General features: G+C 36.4%; 1 protein-coding gene across 17 annotated transcripts in view; it reads right to left on the bottom strand.

The window, feature by feature from the left end:
* ANK3 (ankyrin 3) overlaps nucleotides 1-19417 on the bottom strand; it is a 597115-nt gene that overhangs the window by 42232 nt on the left and 535466 nt on the right. For all 17 annotated transcript variants that reach the window (XM_079793859.1, XM_079793850.1, XM_079793863.1 and 14 more), the window contains 7 exons: nucleotides 10043-10254; nucleotides 8527-8734; nucleotides 7485-7581; nucleotides 6680-6908; nucleotides 5912-6037; nucleotides 5073-5195; nucleotides 3521-3602 (listed from right to left, as the gene is read on the bottom strand). In XM_079793859.1, coding sequence (XP_079649985.1) covers nucleotides 3521-3602; nucleotides 5073-5195; nucleotides 5912-6037; nucleotides 6680-6908; nucleotides 7485-7581; nucleotides 8527-8734; nucleotides 10043-10254 — 1077 coding nt within the window. The remainder of the gene's footprint in view (nucleotides 1-3520; nucleotides 3603-5072; nucleotides 5196-5911; nucleotides 6038-6679; nucleotides 6909-7484; nucleotides 7582-8526; nucleotides 8735-10042; nucleotides 10255-19417) is intronic.

The following is a 19417-nucleotide window of genomic DNA, read 5'->3' as shown; positions in this document are numbered from 1 at the left end:
AGCATGTCGCAACCAAATAGGCCAACAATGAAAATTAGAAAACACGAGGAAAGAATTAATGATGAAAAATAACCACAATGGAAAACTGTTCCCTTACTTCCTATTGACTTTCTTATGTGCTGGTTTTGAAATATCAGTAGCCATTCTGTTTTGCCTGTATAGGTTAATGTTTGTTTTGTGCAACCATAAAACTCTCATTTTAGTAATTTCTAATGTTTCCTCACCTTGAACCATGTCAATGTGTGTAGCTATATGTTAAACATCTAAAAGTCTTTTTTAGAAAACCACTCAAGCCTATTTCATGCAGAATCCAAAATAACTTTTAAGTGACAGGCAACTGATGTGCAAACTGTGAAGCCACTGGATTTTAAATCTGCATCTTCCATGCACAATTCGGTTACGCTTCACACCCATAAAAAGCCAATAAGAGCAAGAAATTCTCTGAGTCAGAATTTTAAAAGAAAAAAGAAAAAAGAAAGAAAAGGAATGTTTGCATTTATCTTTTCCATGCAGTATATTCCTTTTGGTGAGGAAAAAAAAGTGATATGAAATGATTTTAAAATGCATGTGTACACACACACACATAAAGGGAGAAAAAAAAAACCGAAAATATGATTCATGGTTACCATAAGCAAGCAAAGCAACAAAACATTTTATCATGCGCAATATATCATGGCAAACAAGCCAATGATGTAATACAATTTTTATGCCATAGTATGCACAATATATAAACTTTAAAAATACTTTCACAAGAGCATTGAGAAAGAAGAGTACACTTTTTCCATGAGATGTGAAGTCTTGGTACCTTTTGAGATTTTAGGAAAATATTTAATACTACATAATAAAAATATATCTGCAACTAAACATATCCATGTTTGGTGTTGTCATCATTATGGATAAAAGCACACATTTTATCTCATATTTTTTCATAATCTATCATACTTTTAATTCTCAAAAGGTATCATGGGGGAAATCTAAAAAGCACATTCATATTTTTAATACCCCATATTTAACTTATCTACAGTGGGATATAGTATTTTTTTTTGTATATAGATGTCAATGGCAAAGATCCCAATTCTGGTGCCTTCCCAGAATATTCATGGGACTCATGGATACCCCAAACACTGGAGCAGCCACGAGGTAGACCTACCACTAGCAAAGATGGATTTACTACCAGCATTCTGCTGGCAGTGGGACAAGAAACACACAAATGAGGTAAGCACACTCGCCGGGGGAGAGCAAACACACACTTAGTCCTCTCTACTTCTACAATTCTAACAAACAAACGGAGCTGGTCACAGAGATTTGGAATGCCTGCCAAGGGTAATGTGCATGTCAGGGTGACTACACTCATTCAGAACAAGAGTGAACTGCGAAGAGGAAATGAGCATCTGCTTCATCTTTATGCTCCTCTTCAGGCTGTGCTCGTGCCATTGCTACAATCCAGTCCTTGGATTAGCAGCTACTCCCACAAGGGTGAAGATTTTCATTCCTAGTGTACATTTAAATTCAAACATTCAGAACATATCCTTTTCCAGACTGGCATATTATTCTAAGGAAAAGTGGAAGAACTAAGGAAAAACTCACCCATTCATTACCCCTCCTAGCCATAATTCTCAATATTATATTACTTAACTCTGTTAGAAATACCACACTACAAATGAAAGGTTTGGGGATTCATTCAATTCAGTGATCTGGGCTCAGTCCAATGTCATGGCTCAAGAGAATTTATCTTTGTAACTACCAAAAACTGGTAAAGCATCTCTCCTTTACCACTGAAGGCTGGCTCATCAAACAAAGAAGTCTTCTGAACAACCTCTATGGTTTTATACCTCGCACAAGCAGCCAACTTACTGTTCAATTACATGTTGTGTTTTAATGACACATATTTTGTGGTTCCCTTTATAACAAAGGCAATTTCTGGATGTCAGGCAGTGAGAAAGGACAGGTAGTGAGAGAAAAGCTGCATTCACTTGGAGTTCTAATACCAATTCGGGGCCATGACTTTTCCTTAGTTTCCTTAGCTCCCCCTTACTCCTTTCAATTCCTCTGTTCACCATGTTCTTTCATAAAAGAGAGAAAAATATCCTTGTTCTTCTATCAAAACTCAAAGAAGACAACCTACATACGCCTTAATTGACACTAACCAAAGAGTAGCAACACTTTCATAAGTTGGGAAAATTCAATTGACTTAGCATATACCTGACCTTACAACTCATATTTCCCACAACCAATACCTTAGGGACCAGAATGAGATGTGAGCTGGCCTGCCCAGAGTATTTCTGTCCTAAAGTAGCTGGTCCATGGAGCTTAAGGATATGGCCTGGGAGTCCCAACCAGCTATGCAGTGAGGGTCTTAGCTGGGACGGGGTGGGGGTGGGGGTGGGGAGGGGCGGGGAGAGGTAAAACAGTATTCCAACAAAGACGTCCCCCCAGGAGATTTAGTTACTGAAAAAAATCATCTAGTTACGTACACACACATCTTTCCTGCATTGTAGCACAATGGGAGTTAATTTCAGAGAAGTTGGGGAAAACCAAAGTTGGGGCTCTCACTGACAAATTTTCAATCCTCCCTAAACTCAAGTCATGTGAGTAATGGGAAACAGCTAGAAATTATTCACTAATTTGGAAATAAATTTTTTTGTATAAATCTTTCTCTAATGTCTAAAGTGGCACCACTACATCAATCAAACACAGTGCAGTTCTCACACCCTTAGTTCCTATTGGTGGAGGGGTTATATTAAGGGCTGCAGTGATCCACAGAGGTGATAATCATGTGGATGAGGGGAGGGGAGGCAAAGAGAGAGGGAGAAAATGAATATGATTGAATGAATCTATACCTTGACACTTTTAAACCAGTTAACAATGAACCAAAACAATCACTGAGAGATGAGTCTAACCAGTCTAGTGAAGACCAGCCTTTAGGACATATTTAATAAAGGGCAGGGGAGGGAGAAAGACAGAGAAGGAGGGAAAAAAAAGTCAGTAAACACGGGCTACCTCAAGAAGGTAGGAAAATACCACTCTTTCAAAGTGGACAGAAAAAGAGGCAGGACTAAGACATAATGACCTATGTAGATAAAGAAAAATGAGATGACATCTAAAGTTACTTTCTCATATTTTTCTACCATCCCACACACATAAAAATAAATATTTTCTCTCTTAAGCATAGATTTAAAGCGGCATCGGTCCAACATTATCTCCTAGCAAAGTTAACAATCAAAGTGAAACCGTGGTTTTTTAAGATAGGTGATTTTAAGTAATAAAAATGGTTAATGGCTTTTAAAAACCTGTTTTGAAGCTATGATCTAGGGGCTGTTTGTGCCTCATATCTTCAACTATGTACAATATATTCCTTAGATTTCATGGTGTTACTTAGATTTTCATGGTAAAGTTTTCTTGCAGGCAGTTTTTCTTTTGCCATTGGGTTTTCAAATGACCCCAAAATTCTGACTGTATAGAAAAAATGTCTCTTCTTATAAAAATCTGCATAGATTAGTAAATGTGTTAGAAAACTCACTCATTCCAGGCTCAGTCAAGTAGCTGTAGCGCTTACGTAAAGCTAAAGATGCAAAGCTCTGTCGTTTATCTGCTTTCTCGGCCTGAAAAGGAAAAAAACAAAGACTGTGTCCAACATTTTTTGTGACATTTCATAGTTTAGAAACATTTTGTAGGATGTTATGTTGATATCTTATTTATCCTTATTTTTTCTTCGTATGGAATTTCCTCATTAAAATGTGATTCTAAAACCCCACCTCAATGTCTCAAACAAATAGCCATTGTTTAGCAAATATATGAGCACCAACACAGCAGACTACAGGGAACTACAGATAAAAGACGAGAATTACAGAGACTTCTGATGCTAAACAGGAAATTTCCCCCAATTAATTTGGCCTCAAAGCACATATATCACAATGTGAGTACATTCCAGGAAAAAAGGCACACAAAGGTTATTATTCTGATTACTGCTGTTGTTTCTGTGTGTTAATAGGCAGAAAGAATAGATGAGAAGATTAAAAACAAGTTAATAGTTTCATTAGGAATAACGTTACTGAGTCTTAAGGCTGCTGATTCTATTATTATGGAGGTGAGAGTTTTAAAAATCCAATTATCATCTAACTTGGAGAAATATTAGGAGATAACTTATAAGAAAAAATTCATTCAAAGCTTAATTGAATAAAAAATGGCCAAGATACACTTCTTTAAGTAGAATATAAAATATTTATCAACAGCCATTGAGCACATATATTATGTAAAACACAGGTTAATTTGTATAATAAAACTTCATATATTATCCACGATCTTGATTTAAAAGTTATAACACAGTTGATACTAGGTGAAAATGTATATTTTGACACATGCCAATTACATTTTAAAATGTTTAAAGGACTTGAGTTCAACTTTTTAAATCGTTATCGATTATGATTTTACTGAATATACTCTTATGCATATGTGGATGAAGAATGAACTATTCTTTAAGAAAAATATATATCCTTTACTCACTTAAGCTAAAAAAATATAATACGTTTCCCATACTTTAGCCTGCTGCAACTTCTTTTATATAGATTCAATTCCTATTCTATCTCCGGTAGAGTAAAAGCAGAAATGTTCATTTTACCTCATCATCTTGATCTGATTCTGTCTCCTTTTCGTTCCAAGATGCATTGCAGAGACAAGGAATATTATAATGGACAGCAGAAAAGAATATCAGGATATGAAAAGGACTAAGTAGGAGCACAAAATGCAAGCTGATTTAGAAGGCAAAGCAAATCAAAAGCCAACAAAATGTATCAAGAACAGTACGTCCATGGCAAATTAATGTGCGATGTCCTTTGAAATCCTAAAAAAATCTATGAACTACCAGCAGAAGCAGAGGCAATAAACAGGACTCCATCATACAAACCATAAGAATCTGACACCACAGTAACGAGACTTAGTCTACACAGAGACCAACAGAACATGAGTTTCAAGAGCTTTAATCATGTTACATAGCATTCCTTAATTGCATACCAATGGCCCACTTCTTCAAGACCAGGGAAAGAAAGTTAAAATAAACCGATACCAAAAGGTACCTTTTTATGTGCTGGCAGAGTGATATTTAAGTTGCAGACAGCTGTTTGAGGCAGTCCTTTTGTTGTCTTTGGTTCTTTCAGAAAAGACAGACGACCACAGGGCTCTTGGCTGGTGTCTCTAATCTAGAAGAATTTAAGAATTTATGTAGCTGACGGTTATAGAAGTAGACTTTTCTAAGGAATCCTGTCTTTATAAGAGTCAAGCACGTTTGTTTTATGGAGACCTTCAAGAGGCAGGAAAATAAAGGGAAAAGATGATGATAACAATTACATGGCTACTGAGGTGGTCACATTTCAACTCGGCAAGATTTAGGATGTCCCATTCCTAGTCTACACACAGGATTGTTGTGTCTGGGTTCCATGCATTTTCTTCCTGTCTCATAATTTCTTTCTCTCACATCCTCAGTCTTAGCAACACGGATAACAGCAAATAATAATGTCAGTAAAATCATTGTCCTATGTCCTTCTGTTCTCTGAGGAAAAAAGACAGTCTCTCCAAGAAGGTCCCTGGGCTCCATCAGAAATGAAGGTGAAGCTTGAGTTCTGAATTTAACTTTCATCCATTATTTGATTACTGAGCAATAACCAGCTATGAGGCATTTTATTATACTAGAGGGTTTGGTCTCACAAACATTTGCTTGAACAGAAATGACTATTTAGCTGTTGAAAAGGTAAGGACTTTTTAAAACTAATTACAAAGCTTTCCTACTTGAAAAGTACACTCGGGTAGGACTGAGACAAAAATCTGACCTTGTTCCTGTGACTTCAGATTTGGTGGGATATTTCAAACAGAATAAGTGATTAGGACATTCACCGAGTCGCTGCTGACGAGAACTTACCTTGATGGAAAATGGCAGTCTGTTTTCTTTGAAAGCATAAAAGTTAAAAACAAGTTGCTGTCCTCCTTTGGTCAGTGGAGCCAGATTTCCATAACAATCAACATAAATAGGTTTTCCTTCCAGAACCTTTTAGAGTAAAAGAAATACATAATTTAATATTAACTTTAATTAAAAGAATTTTGAGATTTTAAGTCACATTAACCTTAACTGAATGACAAGTTTCTATGTCACATTTGTCTCCTTATTAGGAAATTACTTCTATAGTCCTATTTGCCACAGAAATAACTGTTTTGGCTCACAATTCAATAATTGTGACTGGAAACCGCATTATGGACCTGTATAAGACAAAATCATATATTTCTATTCTAGCAACTTTAAACATGTTTGAGAAAGTATCTGACATCAATCACTTGTTCAGATAGACTTTGAAAACTTGTTCCATTTTTTTTTTTACTCTTATCTGATGTCTGGGTTTGAAAAAGCAAAATCATGGTAATGTGTATAGACAGTGACCATAAAAATAAGATAATTCGAGTAGCTACAGGAAAATGGAAACCATGACTCAGATCCATTAGTATTATATTTTAACCAACTAAGACAACCTCGACAACATTTAAAACAATTTGAGAATGAATCTATATTGTATTTTTAAAACAAAAACTAAAATCAATAATATACTTGATATTTATAGTGAGCGCTATTATGGTCTCAAAATAAAACTTCGTATCTGGGGGATATCATTCAATGAACTTGTTATGAACAAGGTACCTCAATATCTTTGCTTCTTGCAACTTCCTCAAAATTCTCTTGCTGCTCTAAAGTTTTGTCCACTTTGTCGTCTGTCATGCAGAAACACCGCAGGGAGGATTCTACAGGATCATTCATTTTGGCAAAAACAACAAACTTGGCCATATATGGAACACATATTAATTCTCTGTACAGTTGCGTGGCTAACCCCACAGTTTCTAAAACTTGATGGCAGTCTGCAAGCCAAAATCTGATAAAAACAAAGCCAAAACAAAACAAAACAAAATGTAAGTATGGAAATGGAGTGACTTAAATGCCAAATCTTAAAAAAAAATTCACCATTAAAAAAATCAGAGCATAAAGGGATCTAAATTAAAACATTGACTTGTTCGTCTAAACAAACAGCAGGATGTTTGTTGCTTATCAAACAGAGAAAATGGTAAGATTCTCTTTCTTTCCCATAAAATTCTTGTTTCCTTCTAACACATACCCATACATGGGAAGACTTCCTTTCTACTCCTGTTTTAAGAGTTTTTAATCTATAACTTTACAATTGGAAGGAGCATGAATTTTATGAGAGAAAACTCCTATCAGTATTTACAAATTAAAGTTGCTAAGAAATTTTACTAGAAGAATCCAGTCTAGCACCTTATAGCTTCCTACGAAAACTGGGCTTATCAACAGTGAATTTTAAATTTCTAATTTAGATCCAACTTCACTATCAAAACTGTAAAAACCATACTGGCATTGAGCACAACAATTTTTACTTTCCAAAAGCTAATAAAACTAATTCCGTATTGCTTTTTGGAATCCTTTAGTTCCATACCTGGCTGAAACATTGGTTGTGAAAGAGACACAATCCTTTATAAATGTCAAAGGAGTAGTTCCTGTGATGTCTTCCCACTGAGCCGGTGAGGTGCCCCCTAAGAGAACAGCAGCAGAGACGGCGACTTTATTAAGAGACATGCTCCTTGTAACATTTGCATCATTATTCTGTTCTTCCCGGTTTGCCAGTAGCTTGCAAAACATCAACACTTTCAATTAATGACATTTACTAAAGGTGGTTTTCCTCTCGACTCTCCTTTTATACATTTGCAGGCTTATTGTGACCTCCTTGTAAGATATTATCCGATTTTTTAAAAATTACTTTTCTGTTTGTCCGGGTATTAATGAATGGCTTGAAATTGGGGTAACCAATTTTTAAGTGGATTTTACAAGTGTACTTTGTAAGTGCCAAGATTTATTGTTTCAGATAGACAATCTATTTTTTTTTAATGTTTAAAAAGGCAGTAACCATCAAGAAAGTTAAGAAGCAACTTATTTGTACTAGCTGAATCATTTAATTTACCAGGGACAAAGGGTGAATCAGCCATCAAAATTATTCTTAAAAACAAAACAAACAAAAAAACCCAGTCTGTCTTAATCTTGGGATTTTCAGTTGACAATCACATTAGGTTGATCAAATGAGGAATTGAGCTCTGGATTCCAGGTGCTTCTCATAAAACATGTACTCCCGAAGTCCTTCAATTTCCTGTCATCAAAAGGGTGTTGCTAGGTCCACCACCTCTTTCTAGGTCACCAAGAGATCACCCAGATGCCCCAGCAGATGCAATAATATCTCAATCACCTTAAGAGGGTGCTATTGTTACTAAATTTAGTAGTAGGAAAAATGTTAATTTTAAATGATATCATTTTAAAGAAATTATTAGAGGGATAATAGAAATGAGGTGATGGACAAGTAAAAATGTTTTATTCTTTTTTTTTTCTCTTATAATGTTGGCATGGATATTTCAAAGGCTTTATGTTTTCTTACAGAATCACTGCAAATGCTAGCATCAACAGCAAGTACAGCAACAACATGACCAAACCTGTAATGCTACAGAGAAGGCGCAGATTGGGTGTGGCATCCCCCTTGTATCCGTTGGATACGCCTTCTCCCGAGGGCGGGGGCACCGGAATGGTCATTGTGATCGGTTTATGGAATTTCCTTCTTCTTGGTTCCACAGTGACAATTGGGCTAAATGTTGCTTTGTTTCCAAGGATCTTTTTCACAATTTCATCTGGAACTGGCTGAGCCTAGAGTCAGAAAAAGAACCTTAAGTGAAAGTGGCCCTTTTAAAAAATCTCATTGAAAAGTCGACTTTTTTTTTTTTTTGGAAAGATGACTTTTTAAGTGAAGAGGAAATAACCAGAAACACACAACCAATAAATGTCTTTTTCTTCATTCGCATTATTTCAAAAAGGTGTAAAACAACAACAAACAAACAAACAAAACAAATCCCAAATAACCCAACACTGTAGCAGGAACCAGTCAGCCTGAATGTTTCTCCAATGTAATAGATAGCGTGGGCTTGTGTGACAGAGAGGGAATCCAGTCTCACAGCAGAGAAGCATCCTAGTCTAATCTAAACTAACAGACAACAAATACTGTGTCCAATATATTTAAAACCTATGCAGGACATTCAGTAAAACATTACAAAGGCAACTTGCACCCATGTAAAAATCGAGGATTTTCAGAGTTGTAACAAAAAGGAAAAAATTCATGATTTCAAATCTAGTATTCCAAACTGAAGTTCTTCCTTTTGGTCTCTTTGCTACTGAGTATTTATATGGGAGAGAGCTGAAGGGCACTTCATGCCAGTGGAATGTAAGGTGGTCTCTTTTGCTAGGTGTTTACTGAAGGCCTTCCCAGGACTTAGAGTGCTCAGCTCTAAAAACCCAACTCCTTGGGCATGAGAGGCAACTGTCAGTTAAATATTTTAAATACTCTATTAATTAACAACACAAATTAAGTTATTTCAGGCTATTTTCCTTAGTCAGTAAGAAAAAAAATACACTGGTTAAGTACTGGTTCGGTCTAACCGAAATGTATAAAGACCACCATTGCCAAGATTTCCAGTCAGCTTTCTAAACCCAAACAAGTTCCATCTGGTTTGGATAAAGCCCAGCATTTAGGATTTTACTTAAACCAAAATTTGAAAGCTTGCAAGTTTCACTACTGTTGATTTTTATGATGTGGCATGTTATAAACCAAGTCAAATATGGGTTGTTTCTTTAATGGTACATGTGCCCTTTGGTGCTTCTGTTGTTCCACATACTGAGACCAATAACTTATGGTTAAAAAAAGCACTCTCTCATCAGAAACCAGGTGATACTTTTATACGGAAAAACCCTAAAATATGTATCTTATTTCATAAGCCACTAAGCTAATTTTTAATTAATGCTTTTCATTTGAAATGGGTTAATGATTCTCCCAAATGGCCTCATGCTTTCATCAGCAATATGAGAGGGAATCCAATGAGAGTTACAACAGTTGTTCCCAGAATGGCACATGCTCCCCGCCCTCTACATGTTCCCAGGAGGAGAACCTCGTGTGAACATTACCTGGAGGCCCACTCGGATTCTTTTGGTCAAAGCGCCCTCAGGGAAAGAAGCCTGGACCAGGGGCACAGTGGTGCTGCTCAGAATTCCACCTTCAGGACCAATCTGGTTGCTTTCCTGTTTAATCCGTGAAACTACTGCAAAATACTGGGGGAAATCCTTCGTGATAATCCTGCAGATTCGCTTTTTCCCTAACTCTTCTGGACTATCAAGTTCTGAAAAGACAAACGAATGAACAAAGCCATGAGAATAAGCCTGCTTCCACAATACCTTGAGGCAAACGGATGTGGAATTTTGATAAAATTACTTATATTTAGTAATCTATTTAGAGGGTTTTTTTAATGATAAAGAGAAAACTACAGTTATCCTAAAATTATAATAAGCTTTGCAAAACTATTATAAAAATATTCACATACAGTACTTGAAAAGTATTTCTACTGAAGAAGAACAAAATCTTCAAAAATAGGCATTTTACCATATATGGGCAAACTTCTACTCTTCAAAAAGGGACAGTTGATTCTGTGATTATTTATACATAATCTTCTCCTCAAGTTGCCAAAAGTAAGAATGAGTCAGAAAAAGTAAGGCCCCATAAGAAAATGAATAAGGACATAAGTATGTCTGAGAGGCTCTAGAATTTTATTTGAAAACCTCTTGAAAATATTTTTAAATTACCCAAATGATTAGTAACATCACCACCAATGGTCCTCCCACATCAAACTCAACCAGCCTCACATGAACACATCTTTTTCTTTTCTGTCCACCTCCAACCCTCCTTCTTCCCCTGCAGTCCGAACTCCCAGAAAGGGTTTACTGTCTGTTCAGTCCTCTAGTCTAATAGCTTTGACTCACTTTCCTCTGTACTTCATATCTAAAGGTCAAAGTCCAGTTGGTTCTTCGTGTTTCGGAAATGGCTTTCTATCCTGTCACCCCCATGTTCAGGCTTTTGCCTAATTACTGAGACCATCTCCTAGCCACCTTCCTGCCACATGTATCTCTTTACACCAGTCCATTCCACCCAGCCACAGGCGTGTTCTTTCAAAAGTCAGTATATGAGGTGGATGTATATGTTGTAATATGTACTTTGCTCTCCAAGGCATATTACAGTCACAAAAAAATATAAAAATTGACTAATCACATCTTTACATGTCAATGTATACATTCATATAATTTATGTAAAAATTAGGGAAGAGGAAAATTATAATACATATTGTAATGAATGTATACACATGCAGTATTTCATGGGTAATAATTCTATCATGCTAGTATTAATATAACAATATAATATATACAAATAACAGACTATTAATGTTTTAAAGTAAATTCAATGCAAGTACATTTTTTTCTCTATTTCTTGCTTTCAAAAAAGGAAAGTGAAACACAATAGTGAAATGACCTTAGCTAAAAGTTTGGTATCAGGTAATTAAAGACCCAGCTGGCTAACAGTTGCCAAGAGGGAATGAAAAGGCTCTGACACTCAGTTAAGTTACATTAAATTAGATGATGTTTGATATTGAGGCCTGGCACATTGTAAGTATTCAATTCATATCCATGGAACAGAGAAATCAATTGGGAATTAATGAGACTCATATTTTTCATACCAAATATCTGGAATAATTATTTAAAATCTTTCTCTAAAATAGATGTCGTAGTGGAGACTGGTTATTATTATTTTAGTAGTTTTTTTTAAATTAAAATATCATCATGTGGAAAAAGTGGCTCTAGTCTTCCTGTTTTTCAAAAACACAATAAAATCTATGTCCATGTGTTTATAACTCAGAAATTAGTTTACTTAATGGATGTTTACCCAAATGGAGAATATAAAACTTCTAAAAATTCTGTGATACAATATAAAAAGGTATTCTATAGTCCCCCTCTATCTGTGGGGGATATGTTTCAAGACCCTTTTCCTATTCATACATACCTATGATAAAGTTTAATTTATAAATCAGGCACAATAAGAGATTAATAACAACTAATAATAAAGTAGAACAATTAACAACATACTGTAATAAAACTTATGTGAATATGGTCTCTCTCTCTGATAACCAATCTGATAACCAAGATGGCTACTAAGTGACTAACGGATGGACAGCTTGGATGCCCTGGACAAAGGGATGATTCACGTCCGTGGTGGGACAGGGTCAGATTTCATCACACTGCACAGAATGGCATGCAATTTAAAACTTATGAACTGTTTATATCTGGAATTTCCCATTTAATATTTTAGGATTGCAGTTGACCACAGGTAGCTGAAACTGTGCAAAGTGAAACCATGGATAAAGGGGGACTCCTATTATCAGAAAAGTCAGATTTCCAGGCAACAGGCAAATAGTAATAAAGTCTGATTATGTGAAAATGGAACATCAATGTTCTTTCCATTCAGATTTTTAAATGCTCTATTACTTAGGCCAGAAGTAGGAATTACCAAGAATCTTTGATTTGCTCCCACCCTTTACATGCAGATATAGACCCAACACAATTATCTGCAGCACAATTGTGATGCCTGTATCACATTCATACCCACAGAGAAGCCAGCTCCGAGTGTACCCCCAATGGCCAGATCATAAGCAACACCTGGGTTACATATTAAAAGCACGGATTCCTAGGTTTCTCTTGTGGAGATTGTGACTTGGTCGGCCAGAGGTGGAACCCGAAAATCTGCTTTTAACATTCAACCCCGGTGACCATGACTTGACTGACACATTTGGGAAGCAAGGTCTTGTAGACTCTCACCCTGCACCTCTCCTTGCAAATTCAGAACTCGAAGATTAAAAACATGACAACAAGATCCTATAAAAAACTCAAGGATGTTTCAATATGAGAAGAGAAGCTTATAGGACAATAATAAATACCCATTACTTTTAAATGTTTTTTTAAAAAGATATAATAAACCACCCCAAAGCTATAGAATTAAAGGATAAAGGGGTATAAATATTCAGAGCTTCTACCTTTTAGGGTGATTCATAATGCCACAGAATATGAAATGATCCTCCTTCCTCTTTTTAATCTGTTACTAGTAAAGTTTTCACACCTCACCCCCCCCCCAAAAAAAAAAAAAAAGATTAAAGGGAAAAGACAGAGGTGAGTTCTGAAATAGGTAGTTTTGGCCAGGAGGAAGGCTAAAATTTACATATACTGAATGTCTACTTTGTGGCAGATCAGCTACTAATTAACCTACATATAGCATATGGTGGAGTAGGTGTTTGGCTTTCAAAAGGTTTAGTGACTTGCCCAAGTTGACTTTGCTGGTCTGCTTTAGAGCTGAAATTAGAAACTAGGTCTGGAAACAGGGTTGGGGAGAAGGCGTGAAGTCATATAGACATGTTGGTAAATGGATGGATGAATAATGGGTAGATTTGTAAACACCCTGGTCCAAAAGGTGACATGCTTTGTTATTGGCCCACGCTATAAGCAGAAAGACTTCACTTATTACTGTGGCACTTGCTGCCACACAACACATAGAAGCCAATGTTCTACAGCTTTCTTGCCTCACTGATTAATGATAAATTTCTTAAGCACCTTGTAACTCATTTAGTTTCCATATTTGTAAAAGGTGGGACAGTATTCTCTGCAACTGAGATTTTAGAACAGAGCAGTAAGGATTATAAAATGCTTTTCAAATATGAACAGTTTTGGAGATCATAATACACTGAAGCATAAATGACAGAATGGAATTCATGTTCCCACTAAATGAGTTAGTCTTAAAGCTTTTGAATTATCATCCGATCAGTTTTGCCTTACTTTTACATACACATGATTAAATGTCTCGACAATTTCAGATTAGGCGTATGCTCTACTCAGTTTGCTCCTCTAAGAATGGAATATCTGATATTGAAGGGCAGGGGAAAAAATGAAACTTAGAAGGCTAGAATGAGAAAGGGCACACTAACTAGTTTTGCATGGCTACAGTGTATACATCTGAATTGCTATCATTTTCACTTCATTCCATTTTCACCAATTACAGAAAACTAAATATCAGAGAAATTAAGGGAAATGAAGGAAATAAAAGATAAATCTATAATAGTCAACTCAAGCTACAGAATATATGGAACTTGTAATAAATTCAATGAAAAATTTAAAAAATTACAGACATTTCTTGGGAATTAAAATTCAGCTCCATCTGAATAATGCAACTTTTGTACCAAGCCCACCCAAGATGTTACAGGGGAAAAAAACAATAACTCAAGATGTAATTTGACCCTTCTTCCTCAAAGTAAAGATGAGAGGGATCTTTTCAATATTTTTCAACTTTTAAAATAATTAGAGATTCATGGAAAGTTGCAAGGACAGTACAGAGAGGTCTCATACCACACTTTCAGTAGTTTAACTCATATTCTTATTCAATTCTGGTATCTGCTTCACGTCTGTCTGGATCAGCATTATTTTGCATCTTTACCCAACGTGGGACCTTCTTTGTTATTCATATGTGCACACGCACGAAGTGCTAATGACACAGAATGTGTGAAAAAATGATATACTGTTTGTTTTTCTCTCCAGTTTTAGCAATCCATTTAATTTCTGACAATCATATACCTTAACATTAGAAAACGAATTGTGCCCTTTATCTCCTAGGCTTCCTCTCCCCCCATTTGGCTGTGACACCCCTTCCTTTAAGTAGTTGCTTTTTTCTTGGGTCTGGGTCTCAGAATTACTATCACCAAAAGTGGGGGGATACGCCTGGAGACAAATAATTTCTCCACTCATTCAACCAAGTATGATGAAGTGACCACACTCTGCCAAGAGCTGTTATCTGCACTGCGCATAACGGCTGTCCACACGTCAGAGCCAGTCCTGCCCTCATGGACTTTACCGTCCACCAAGGAAGATAGCAAAGTTCAAAACTCCTTGTTACAGAAGACAGGCCAGGTGCTGTGTATTACCAGGTGGATCTAACTCAGTCTGGGGTTTAGGGAAGATTTTCTGGAAGAGGAGAAGCGAGGGAGCAATGGGACAGCAAGTTCATATTATGTTATGGTTTAATTAGTAGTTTTTGGTATGCTTTTTTTTTTTTTGCACTCTTACCACAATCTTGATTTAAGTTCAATTTTTACTTTTTCTCCAGAATGTTTCAAGATTGTTAATAGATCTCTCCAACAGATGGTGCTGTGTACAACATAAAGCTACAGATGTCACCTGTCATTGCTCAACTGCCTCTACAATCTAACTTGACACTTTAAGATCACTATTTGTCTCATGGCTGATAAACTAAAAACAAGTAAATTCAATTGAAATGAAGCAAAGTTGCAATTTTTAACTGATAGGTCTGTTTATAAAATATTGTCGATATAGTTAGATAGTAAGTCACAGAAAATTTATTTTCTGTTACATAACATTATAAGGATCAATTTTCCTTCCCTGACTCAAATTCCAATTACTTATTAAATCTAAAATGTAGTATCTTAAAATCTCATTTGCTCTCATCTGAAACTTAAGCAATCACAACAAGTGAGGGAATATTTTCCTAGCATTATCACACTGTTTGGAGAAGTTTAGGGACATTTTTGTCCCAATAAAGTGACTGAGATTTTAAAATCATAGCATAATTCATATATCCTCAAAGCATTCTTGTGATACTTAGGTAGCAAAGCTTTTGATTTTAAAACCTAATGGTAATGTGAAAGAAAGTCTACACGCTGTCCAGAGCAGCGCTGTGTAAAAGAAATATATAATGCAAGCCACATATGTAAATATCTAAATGTCCTTATAGAAACACTTAAAAGTAAACAGGTACAGGTGAAATTAATAAGGCCAATATTTCCAAAATATTACCATTTCAACATGTAACCAACATAAACATTTTTAATGAGATATACAGGCTGTCCCCCAAAAATGTATACACACTGTAGCAGCTGATGGCTCAATTTTGAAAATGAAATGTATTTTAATAAACACTGCCTTTATAATTATTCAACTTGTGTGTATACATTTTTTTGGACACTCAGTAGATCTACTTTTGGAGGTGTACTAAATCTTTGTATATCATGTATTTTACATTCGTAGCATCCATATCTCAATTTGTCCAAGCCCCATTTCAAGTGCTCTATAACCACACGCAGCTAGTGGCTACTGTGTTGGACAGTGCAGGACTCAGAGTGTCTCATCAGTTTTTAAGTTAAGACCTCTAAGGAGGAAGAATTCAGAATTCTTCCACCAATCAAATACTCCCAGGTCCAGCATAACTGCAAACTACAAAGCATCCCTTGGGTCTGGCTTTGGAGGCACAATTTTAAACATGTGTAATTGAACTTTGTGAGTTTAATTAAAGTAAGGTTTGAATTAAACTTACGAAGTGGATTTGACCGGGTACACCGTAAAGAGTGTTTTGGGGAAGCAGAATGAATATTTTGTTTTGCGGTATCTTTTTCTCTGCTGAGAAAACACGAGTTGACAAGTGCTAGAACAAGATCTGTGTCCGCTGCCAGAGAGAAAAGTTGCCCCTGCCACATGATACCTTGGTGGCAACAGCAGGCTCTTCACACCCAGACCAACTGTCCTGTGTCATTCTAGCCTCTTACTAGAATAGAGCCTTGCTGACACGCCCCCTGCATTAGCATAACCACTGATGCTCTTGTCTCATAGGCTTGCACCTTATTTTGCAATGACAATATCCTTTTGAGTCATACATGAACTAAGAGCGTTACTTGCTTAGTAATGGAAAATTTACATAGCAGCTGATTTTTAGGTAGCATTTTTGTTCCCCACAAAGTAGTTTCCTAGGCATCCTTCATTTGAAAACATACAGAGGCAAAGGAGTAATGTAGAAAAAACAACTCGAGTTGAGTCAGAAGTCCGGATTTTGGAAGTCTCCACCTATTTATTTGCTATTTCCTGAGTGGGTGGTGGTGATGGGACGAGTGTCATCACCATCAACTGTGGCCAGGGCTTCCACTGGCCCTGGTGGTGTCTGTGCGACTTAGAAAGGGTGCCCACTTGGGAGGGACATAGCCCTGCAGCTATATGGCTTGGCAACTTGACAGTGGCGTTGAGAAAATTAGGTAAGAGTGCCCCTTGGGCCTGTAGGCCAGCATCAGAGCACATGGCTGGGCAAGTGGGAGAGGCAAGATTTCAGCCTCCCCTTGCTCTTCTGCACACCTGCACAGGCAGCGTGACTATGACAAACATCGATGGAGTGCTTCTCATGGATCTGACATCCTGCTAAGAACTTGGCATAATTAGCTCATCTGTTCCCCACTAGTTCCTATGGGGTATCCTCGCTTTATACACTTAAACTTAACTTTAGAGAGACTGACTGGTTAGCGTCATCCACCTCGTAAAGGGCGGAGCCAGGATGTGAATTCTGATCTATGTGACGTCCATAGGTCATGGTCCTAACAACCACATTACTCTGGGCAAATTATCCTCCAACTTGAACTTGTCTTTCCCTGGAGTTATTCTAACCACTACATTTCACTGTGCACAGAGAAAAGTTTTAAAATACTTTAGAAACATAATCTAATCAATGATCTAAAGATTGGCTAATATGATTTTTAAATACTTGGGTTTCAAGATTTTCAGAGATGAGGGTGCAATGAGACTGGTTATAAACGTAGCATATAGATGAGTTATAAAGGAGCATATAGAATTCATTTATGAAAAAGAGTTAAAAAGAAGATACTTGTAATGACAGGTATTCTCAAGGATCGCTTGCCATAGGTGACAGATAAGGCTTAATTGTTACAAACTGGGGAAATTAATAGGTTAAATAAAATAATAGTAGGATGATATATTTTTCTTTAGTGAAGTCTTGAGTGATCTGCTCACTGGTTTATTGATTTTATTTACTATTTGTATCCTGGTAATTAACAGCTACTCAAGAACAAAAAAGGGAGGGGACAGAGGGGAAAGAGTGGAGGTAACATGAAATCTCCCACACTATGCTTATACTTCTCCTCCTGAGAAAACTTTGACTAGCTGGACCTGGAAGGAAAAAGAAGGGTTGCTTTTTATGCTTTTAGAGCTAGACTGATTTTTCTTTCTGCCTGTCTGTTTTTACAGGGGGTGGTGGTGTTCCAATAAAAATGAAGTAACTTTGGGAACAGAAGAAGAATGGCGGTAAGTGGGGCTTGAGCTTGGTGTGAAATCTGAATAATGGAGGTCCAGGTATAAAAGGTGTGTAGTGGACCTTCATAATTATTATTTTAAAATTCGATACATGAAGAAAACCACTGTGCCTTGAACCTTCAGTCCTCATTTTTGCTGCTCTTGCTCTCCAGTGCTTGATTTTTAAACCCGAAAGTCTTTACATTTCCTTTTAATTGTCTAAAATGGAACCCAAGTTTCTCTGGTCTTTAAAAATGTAGCATAGAAACTCTATCTACTATTTCCAAGATAACACACAGAATCCAGGACAGAGGGCTATATCTTCACTTCTTTAAAACACCTTAGTATGGTGAATCATTCGGCAAAGACATGACTCACTCCTATTTGAACATTGGTTTATTAAAAACAAAATAAAGTCATGTCAGCATGAAATTATGGAAGTCCATTCCATATAATTTAAAAAAATATATATTTCTGCCTGATAGGAGATACTACCATTTATACTAAAAAATGAAGAATATATTATTAGAATATTCGGTGGTTTTTGCTAGAACTTTAGTGTCCAATGAGATAGCCACTGACCACACATGGCTATTTAAAATTACTTGAAATGAAACAAAATTAAAATGTCCCTTCCTCAGTTGCACTAGCCACATGATGAGTATTCAAGAGTCAGCTGTGACTAGTGATGGCTGTTGGAAAGCACAGTGTATATATTTCCATCACCGTAGAAAGTTCTATTGGACGGCACTGTCTTCGAATAGTCAATATTCCTGTTAGAATATAGTTACTCTCCAGTACTTTCCTCAAAGTAAATGCTCCTCTGTAACTGTTTTTCTCCTGGAGATGAGAAAATTTGGGGTAGAGGAAAAGCTACATCTAGATGTAGCCATAAAGCTACATCTTATAATATTGCGGTTTCTCATTCTGCTCACTCACCGGGACTGGATGAGTTGGTCTAAAGCAGCGCTGTGCCTGACACTGGCGACTCAAAGGTGACTAAGACATGTACCCTGCTCTCAGGAGCTCACAGTATCAAGGTCACTAGCCATTAAAAAGGAGAAAATTCTGTGTAGTGGACGCTACATTTTAAAGATTAGTAATCTACATCAGCATTTAAGAAATACTGGATATATGAAAATATTTTTATATTTTATTTTTCTTAAAACAAAAACTATCTTCTATGGAAAACCCATTTCCCTTATTCTCTCATATTTTTATTCTGAATTATCAGTATTATTTTTATTTTCAAAATGCTAATTCAATTCATTCTCTTAGTATTTATTCTTTTTAAAAACTCTTGATTATATATTCTTATAAATGTCCTTCTAAGAG

Source organism: Cnephaeus nilssonii (assembly GCF_951640355.1).
Source record: "Cnephaeus nilssonii genome assembly, chromosome: 16".
Classification (NCBI taxonomy): Eukaryota; Metazoa; Chordata; class Mammalia; order Chiroptera; family Vespertilionidae; genus Cnephaeus; species Cnephaeus nilssonii.
Note: the sequence above shows the minus strand (reverse complement) of the source record. Positions and strands in the feature narration are given on the sequence as shown.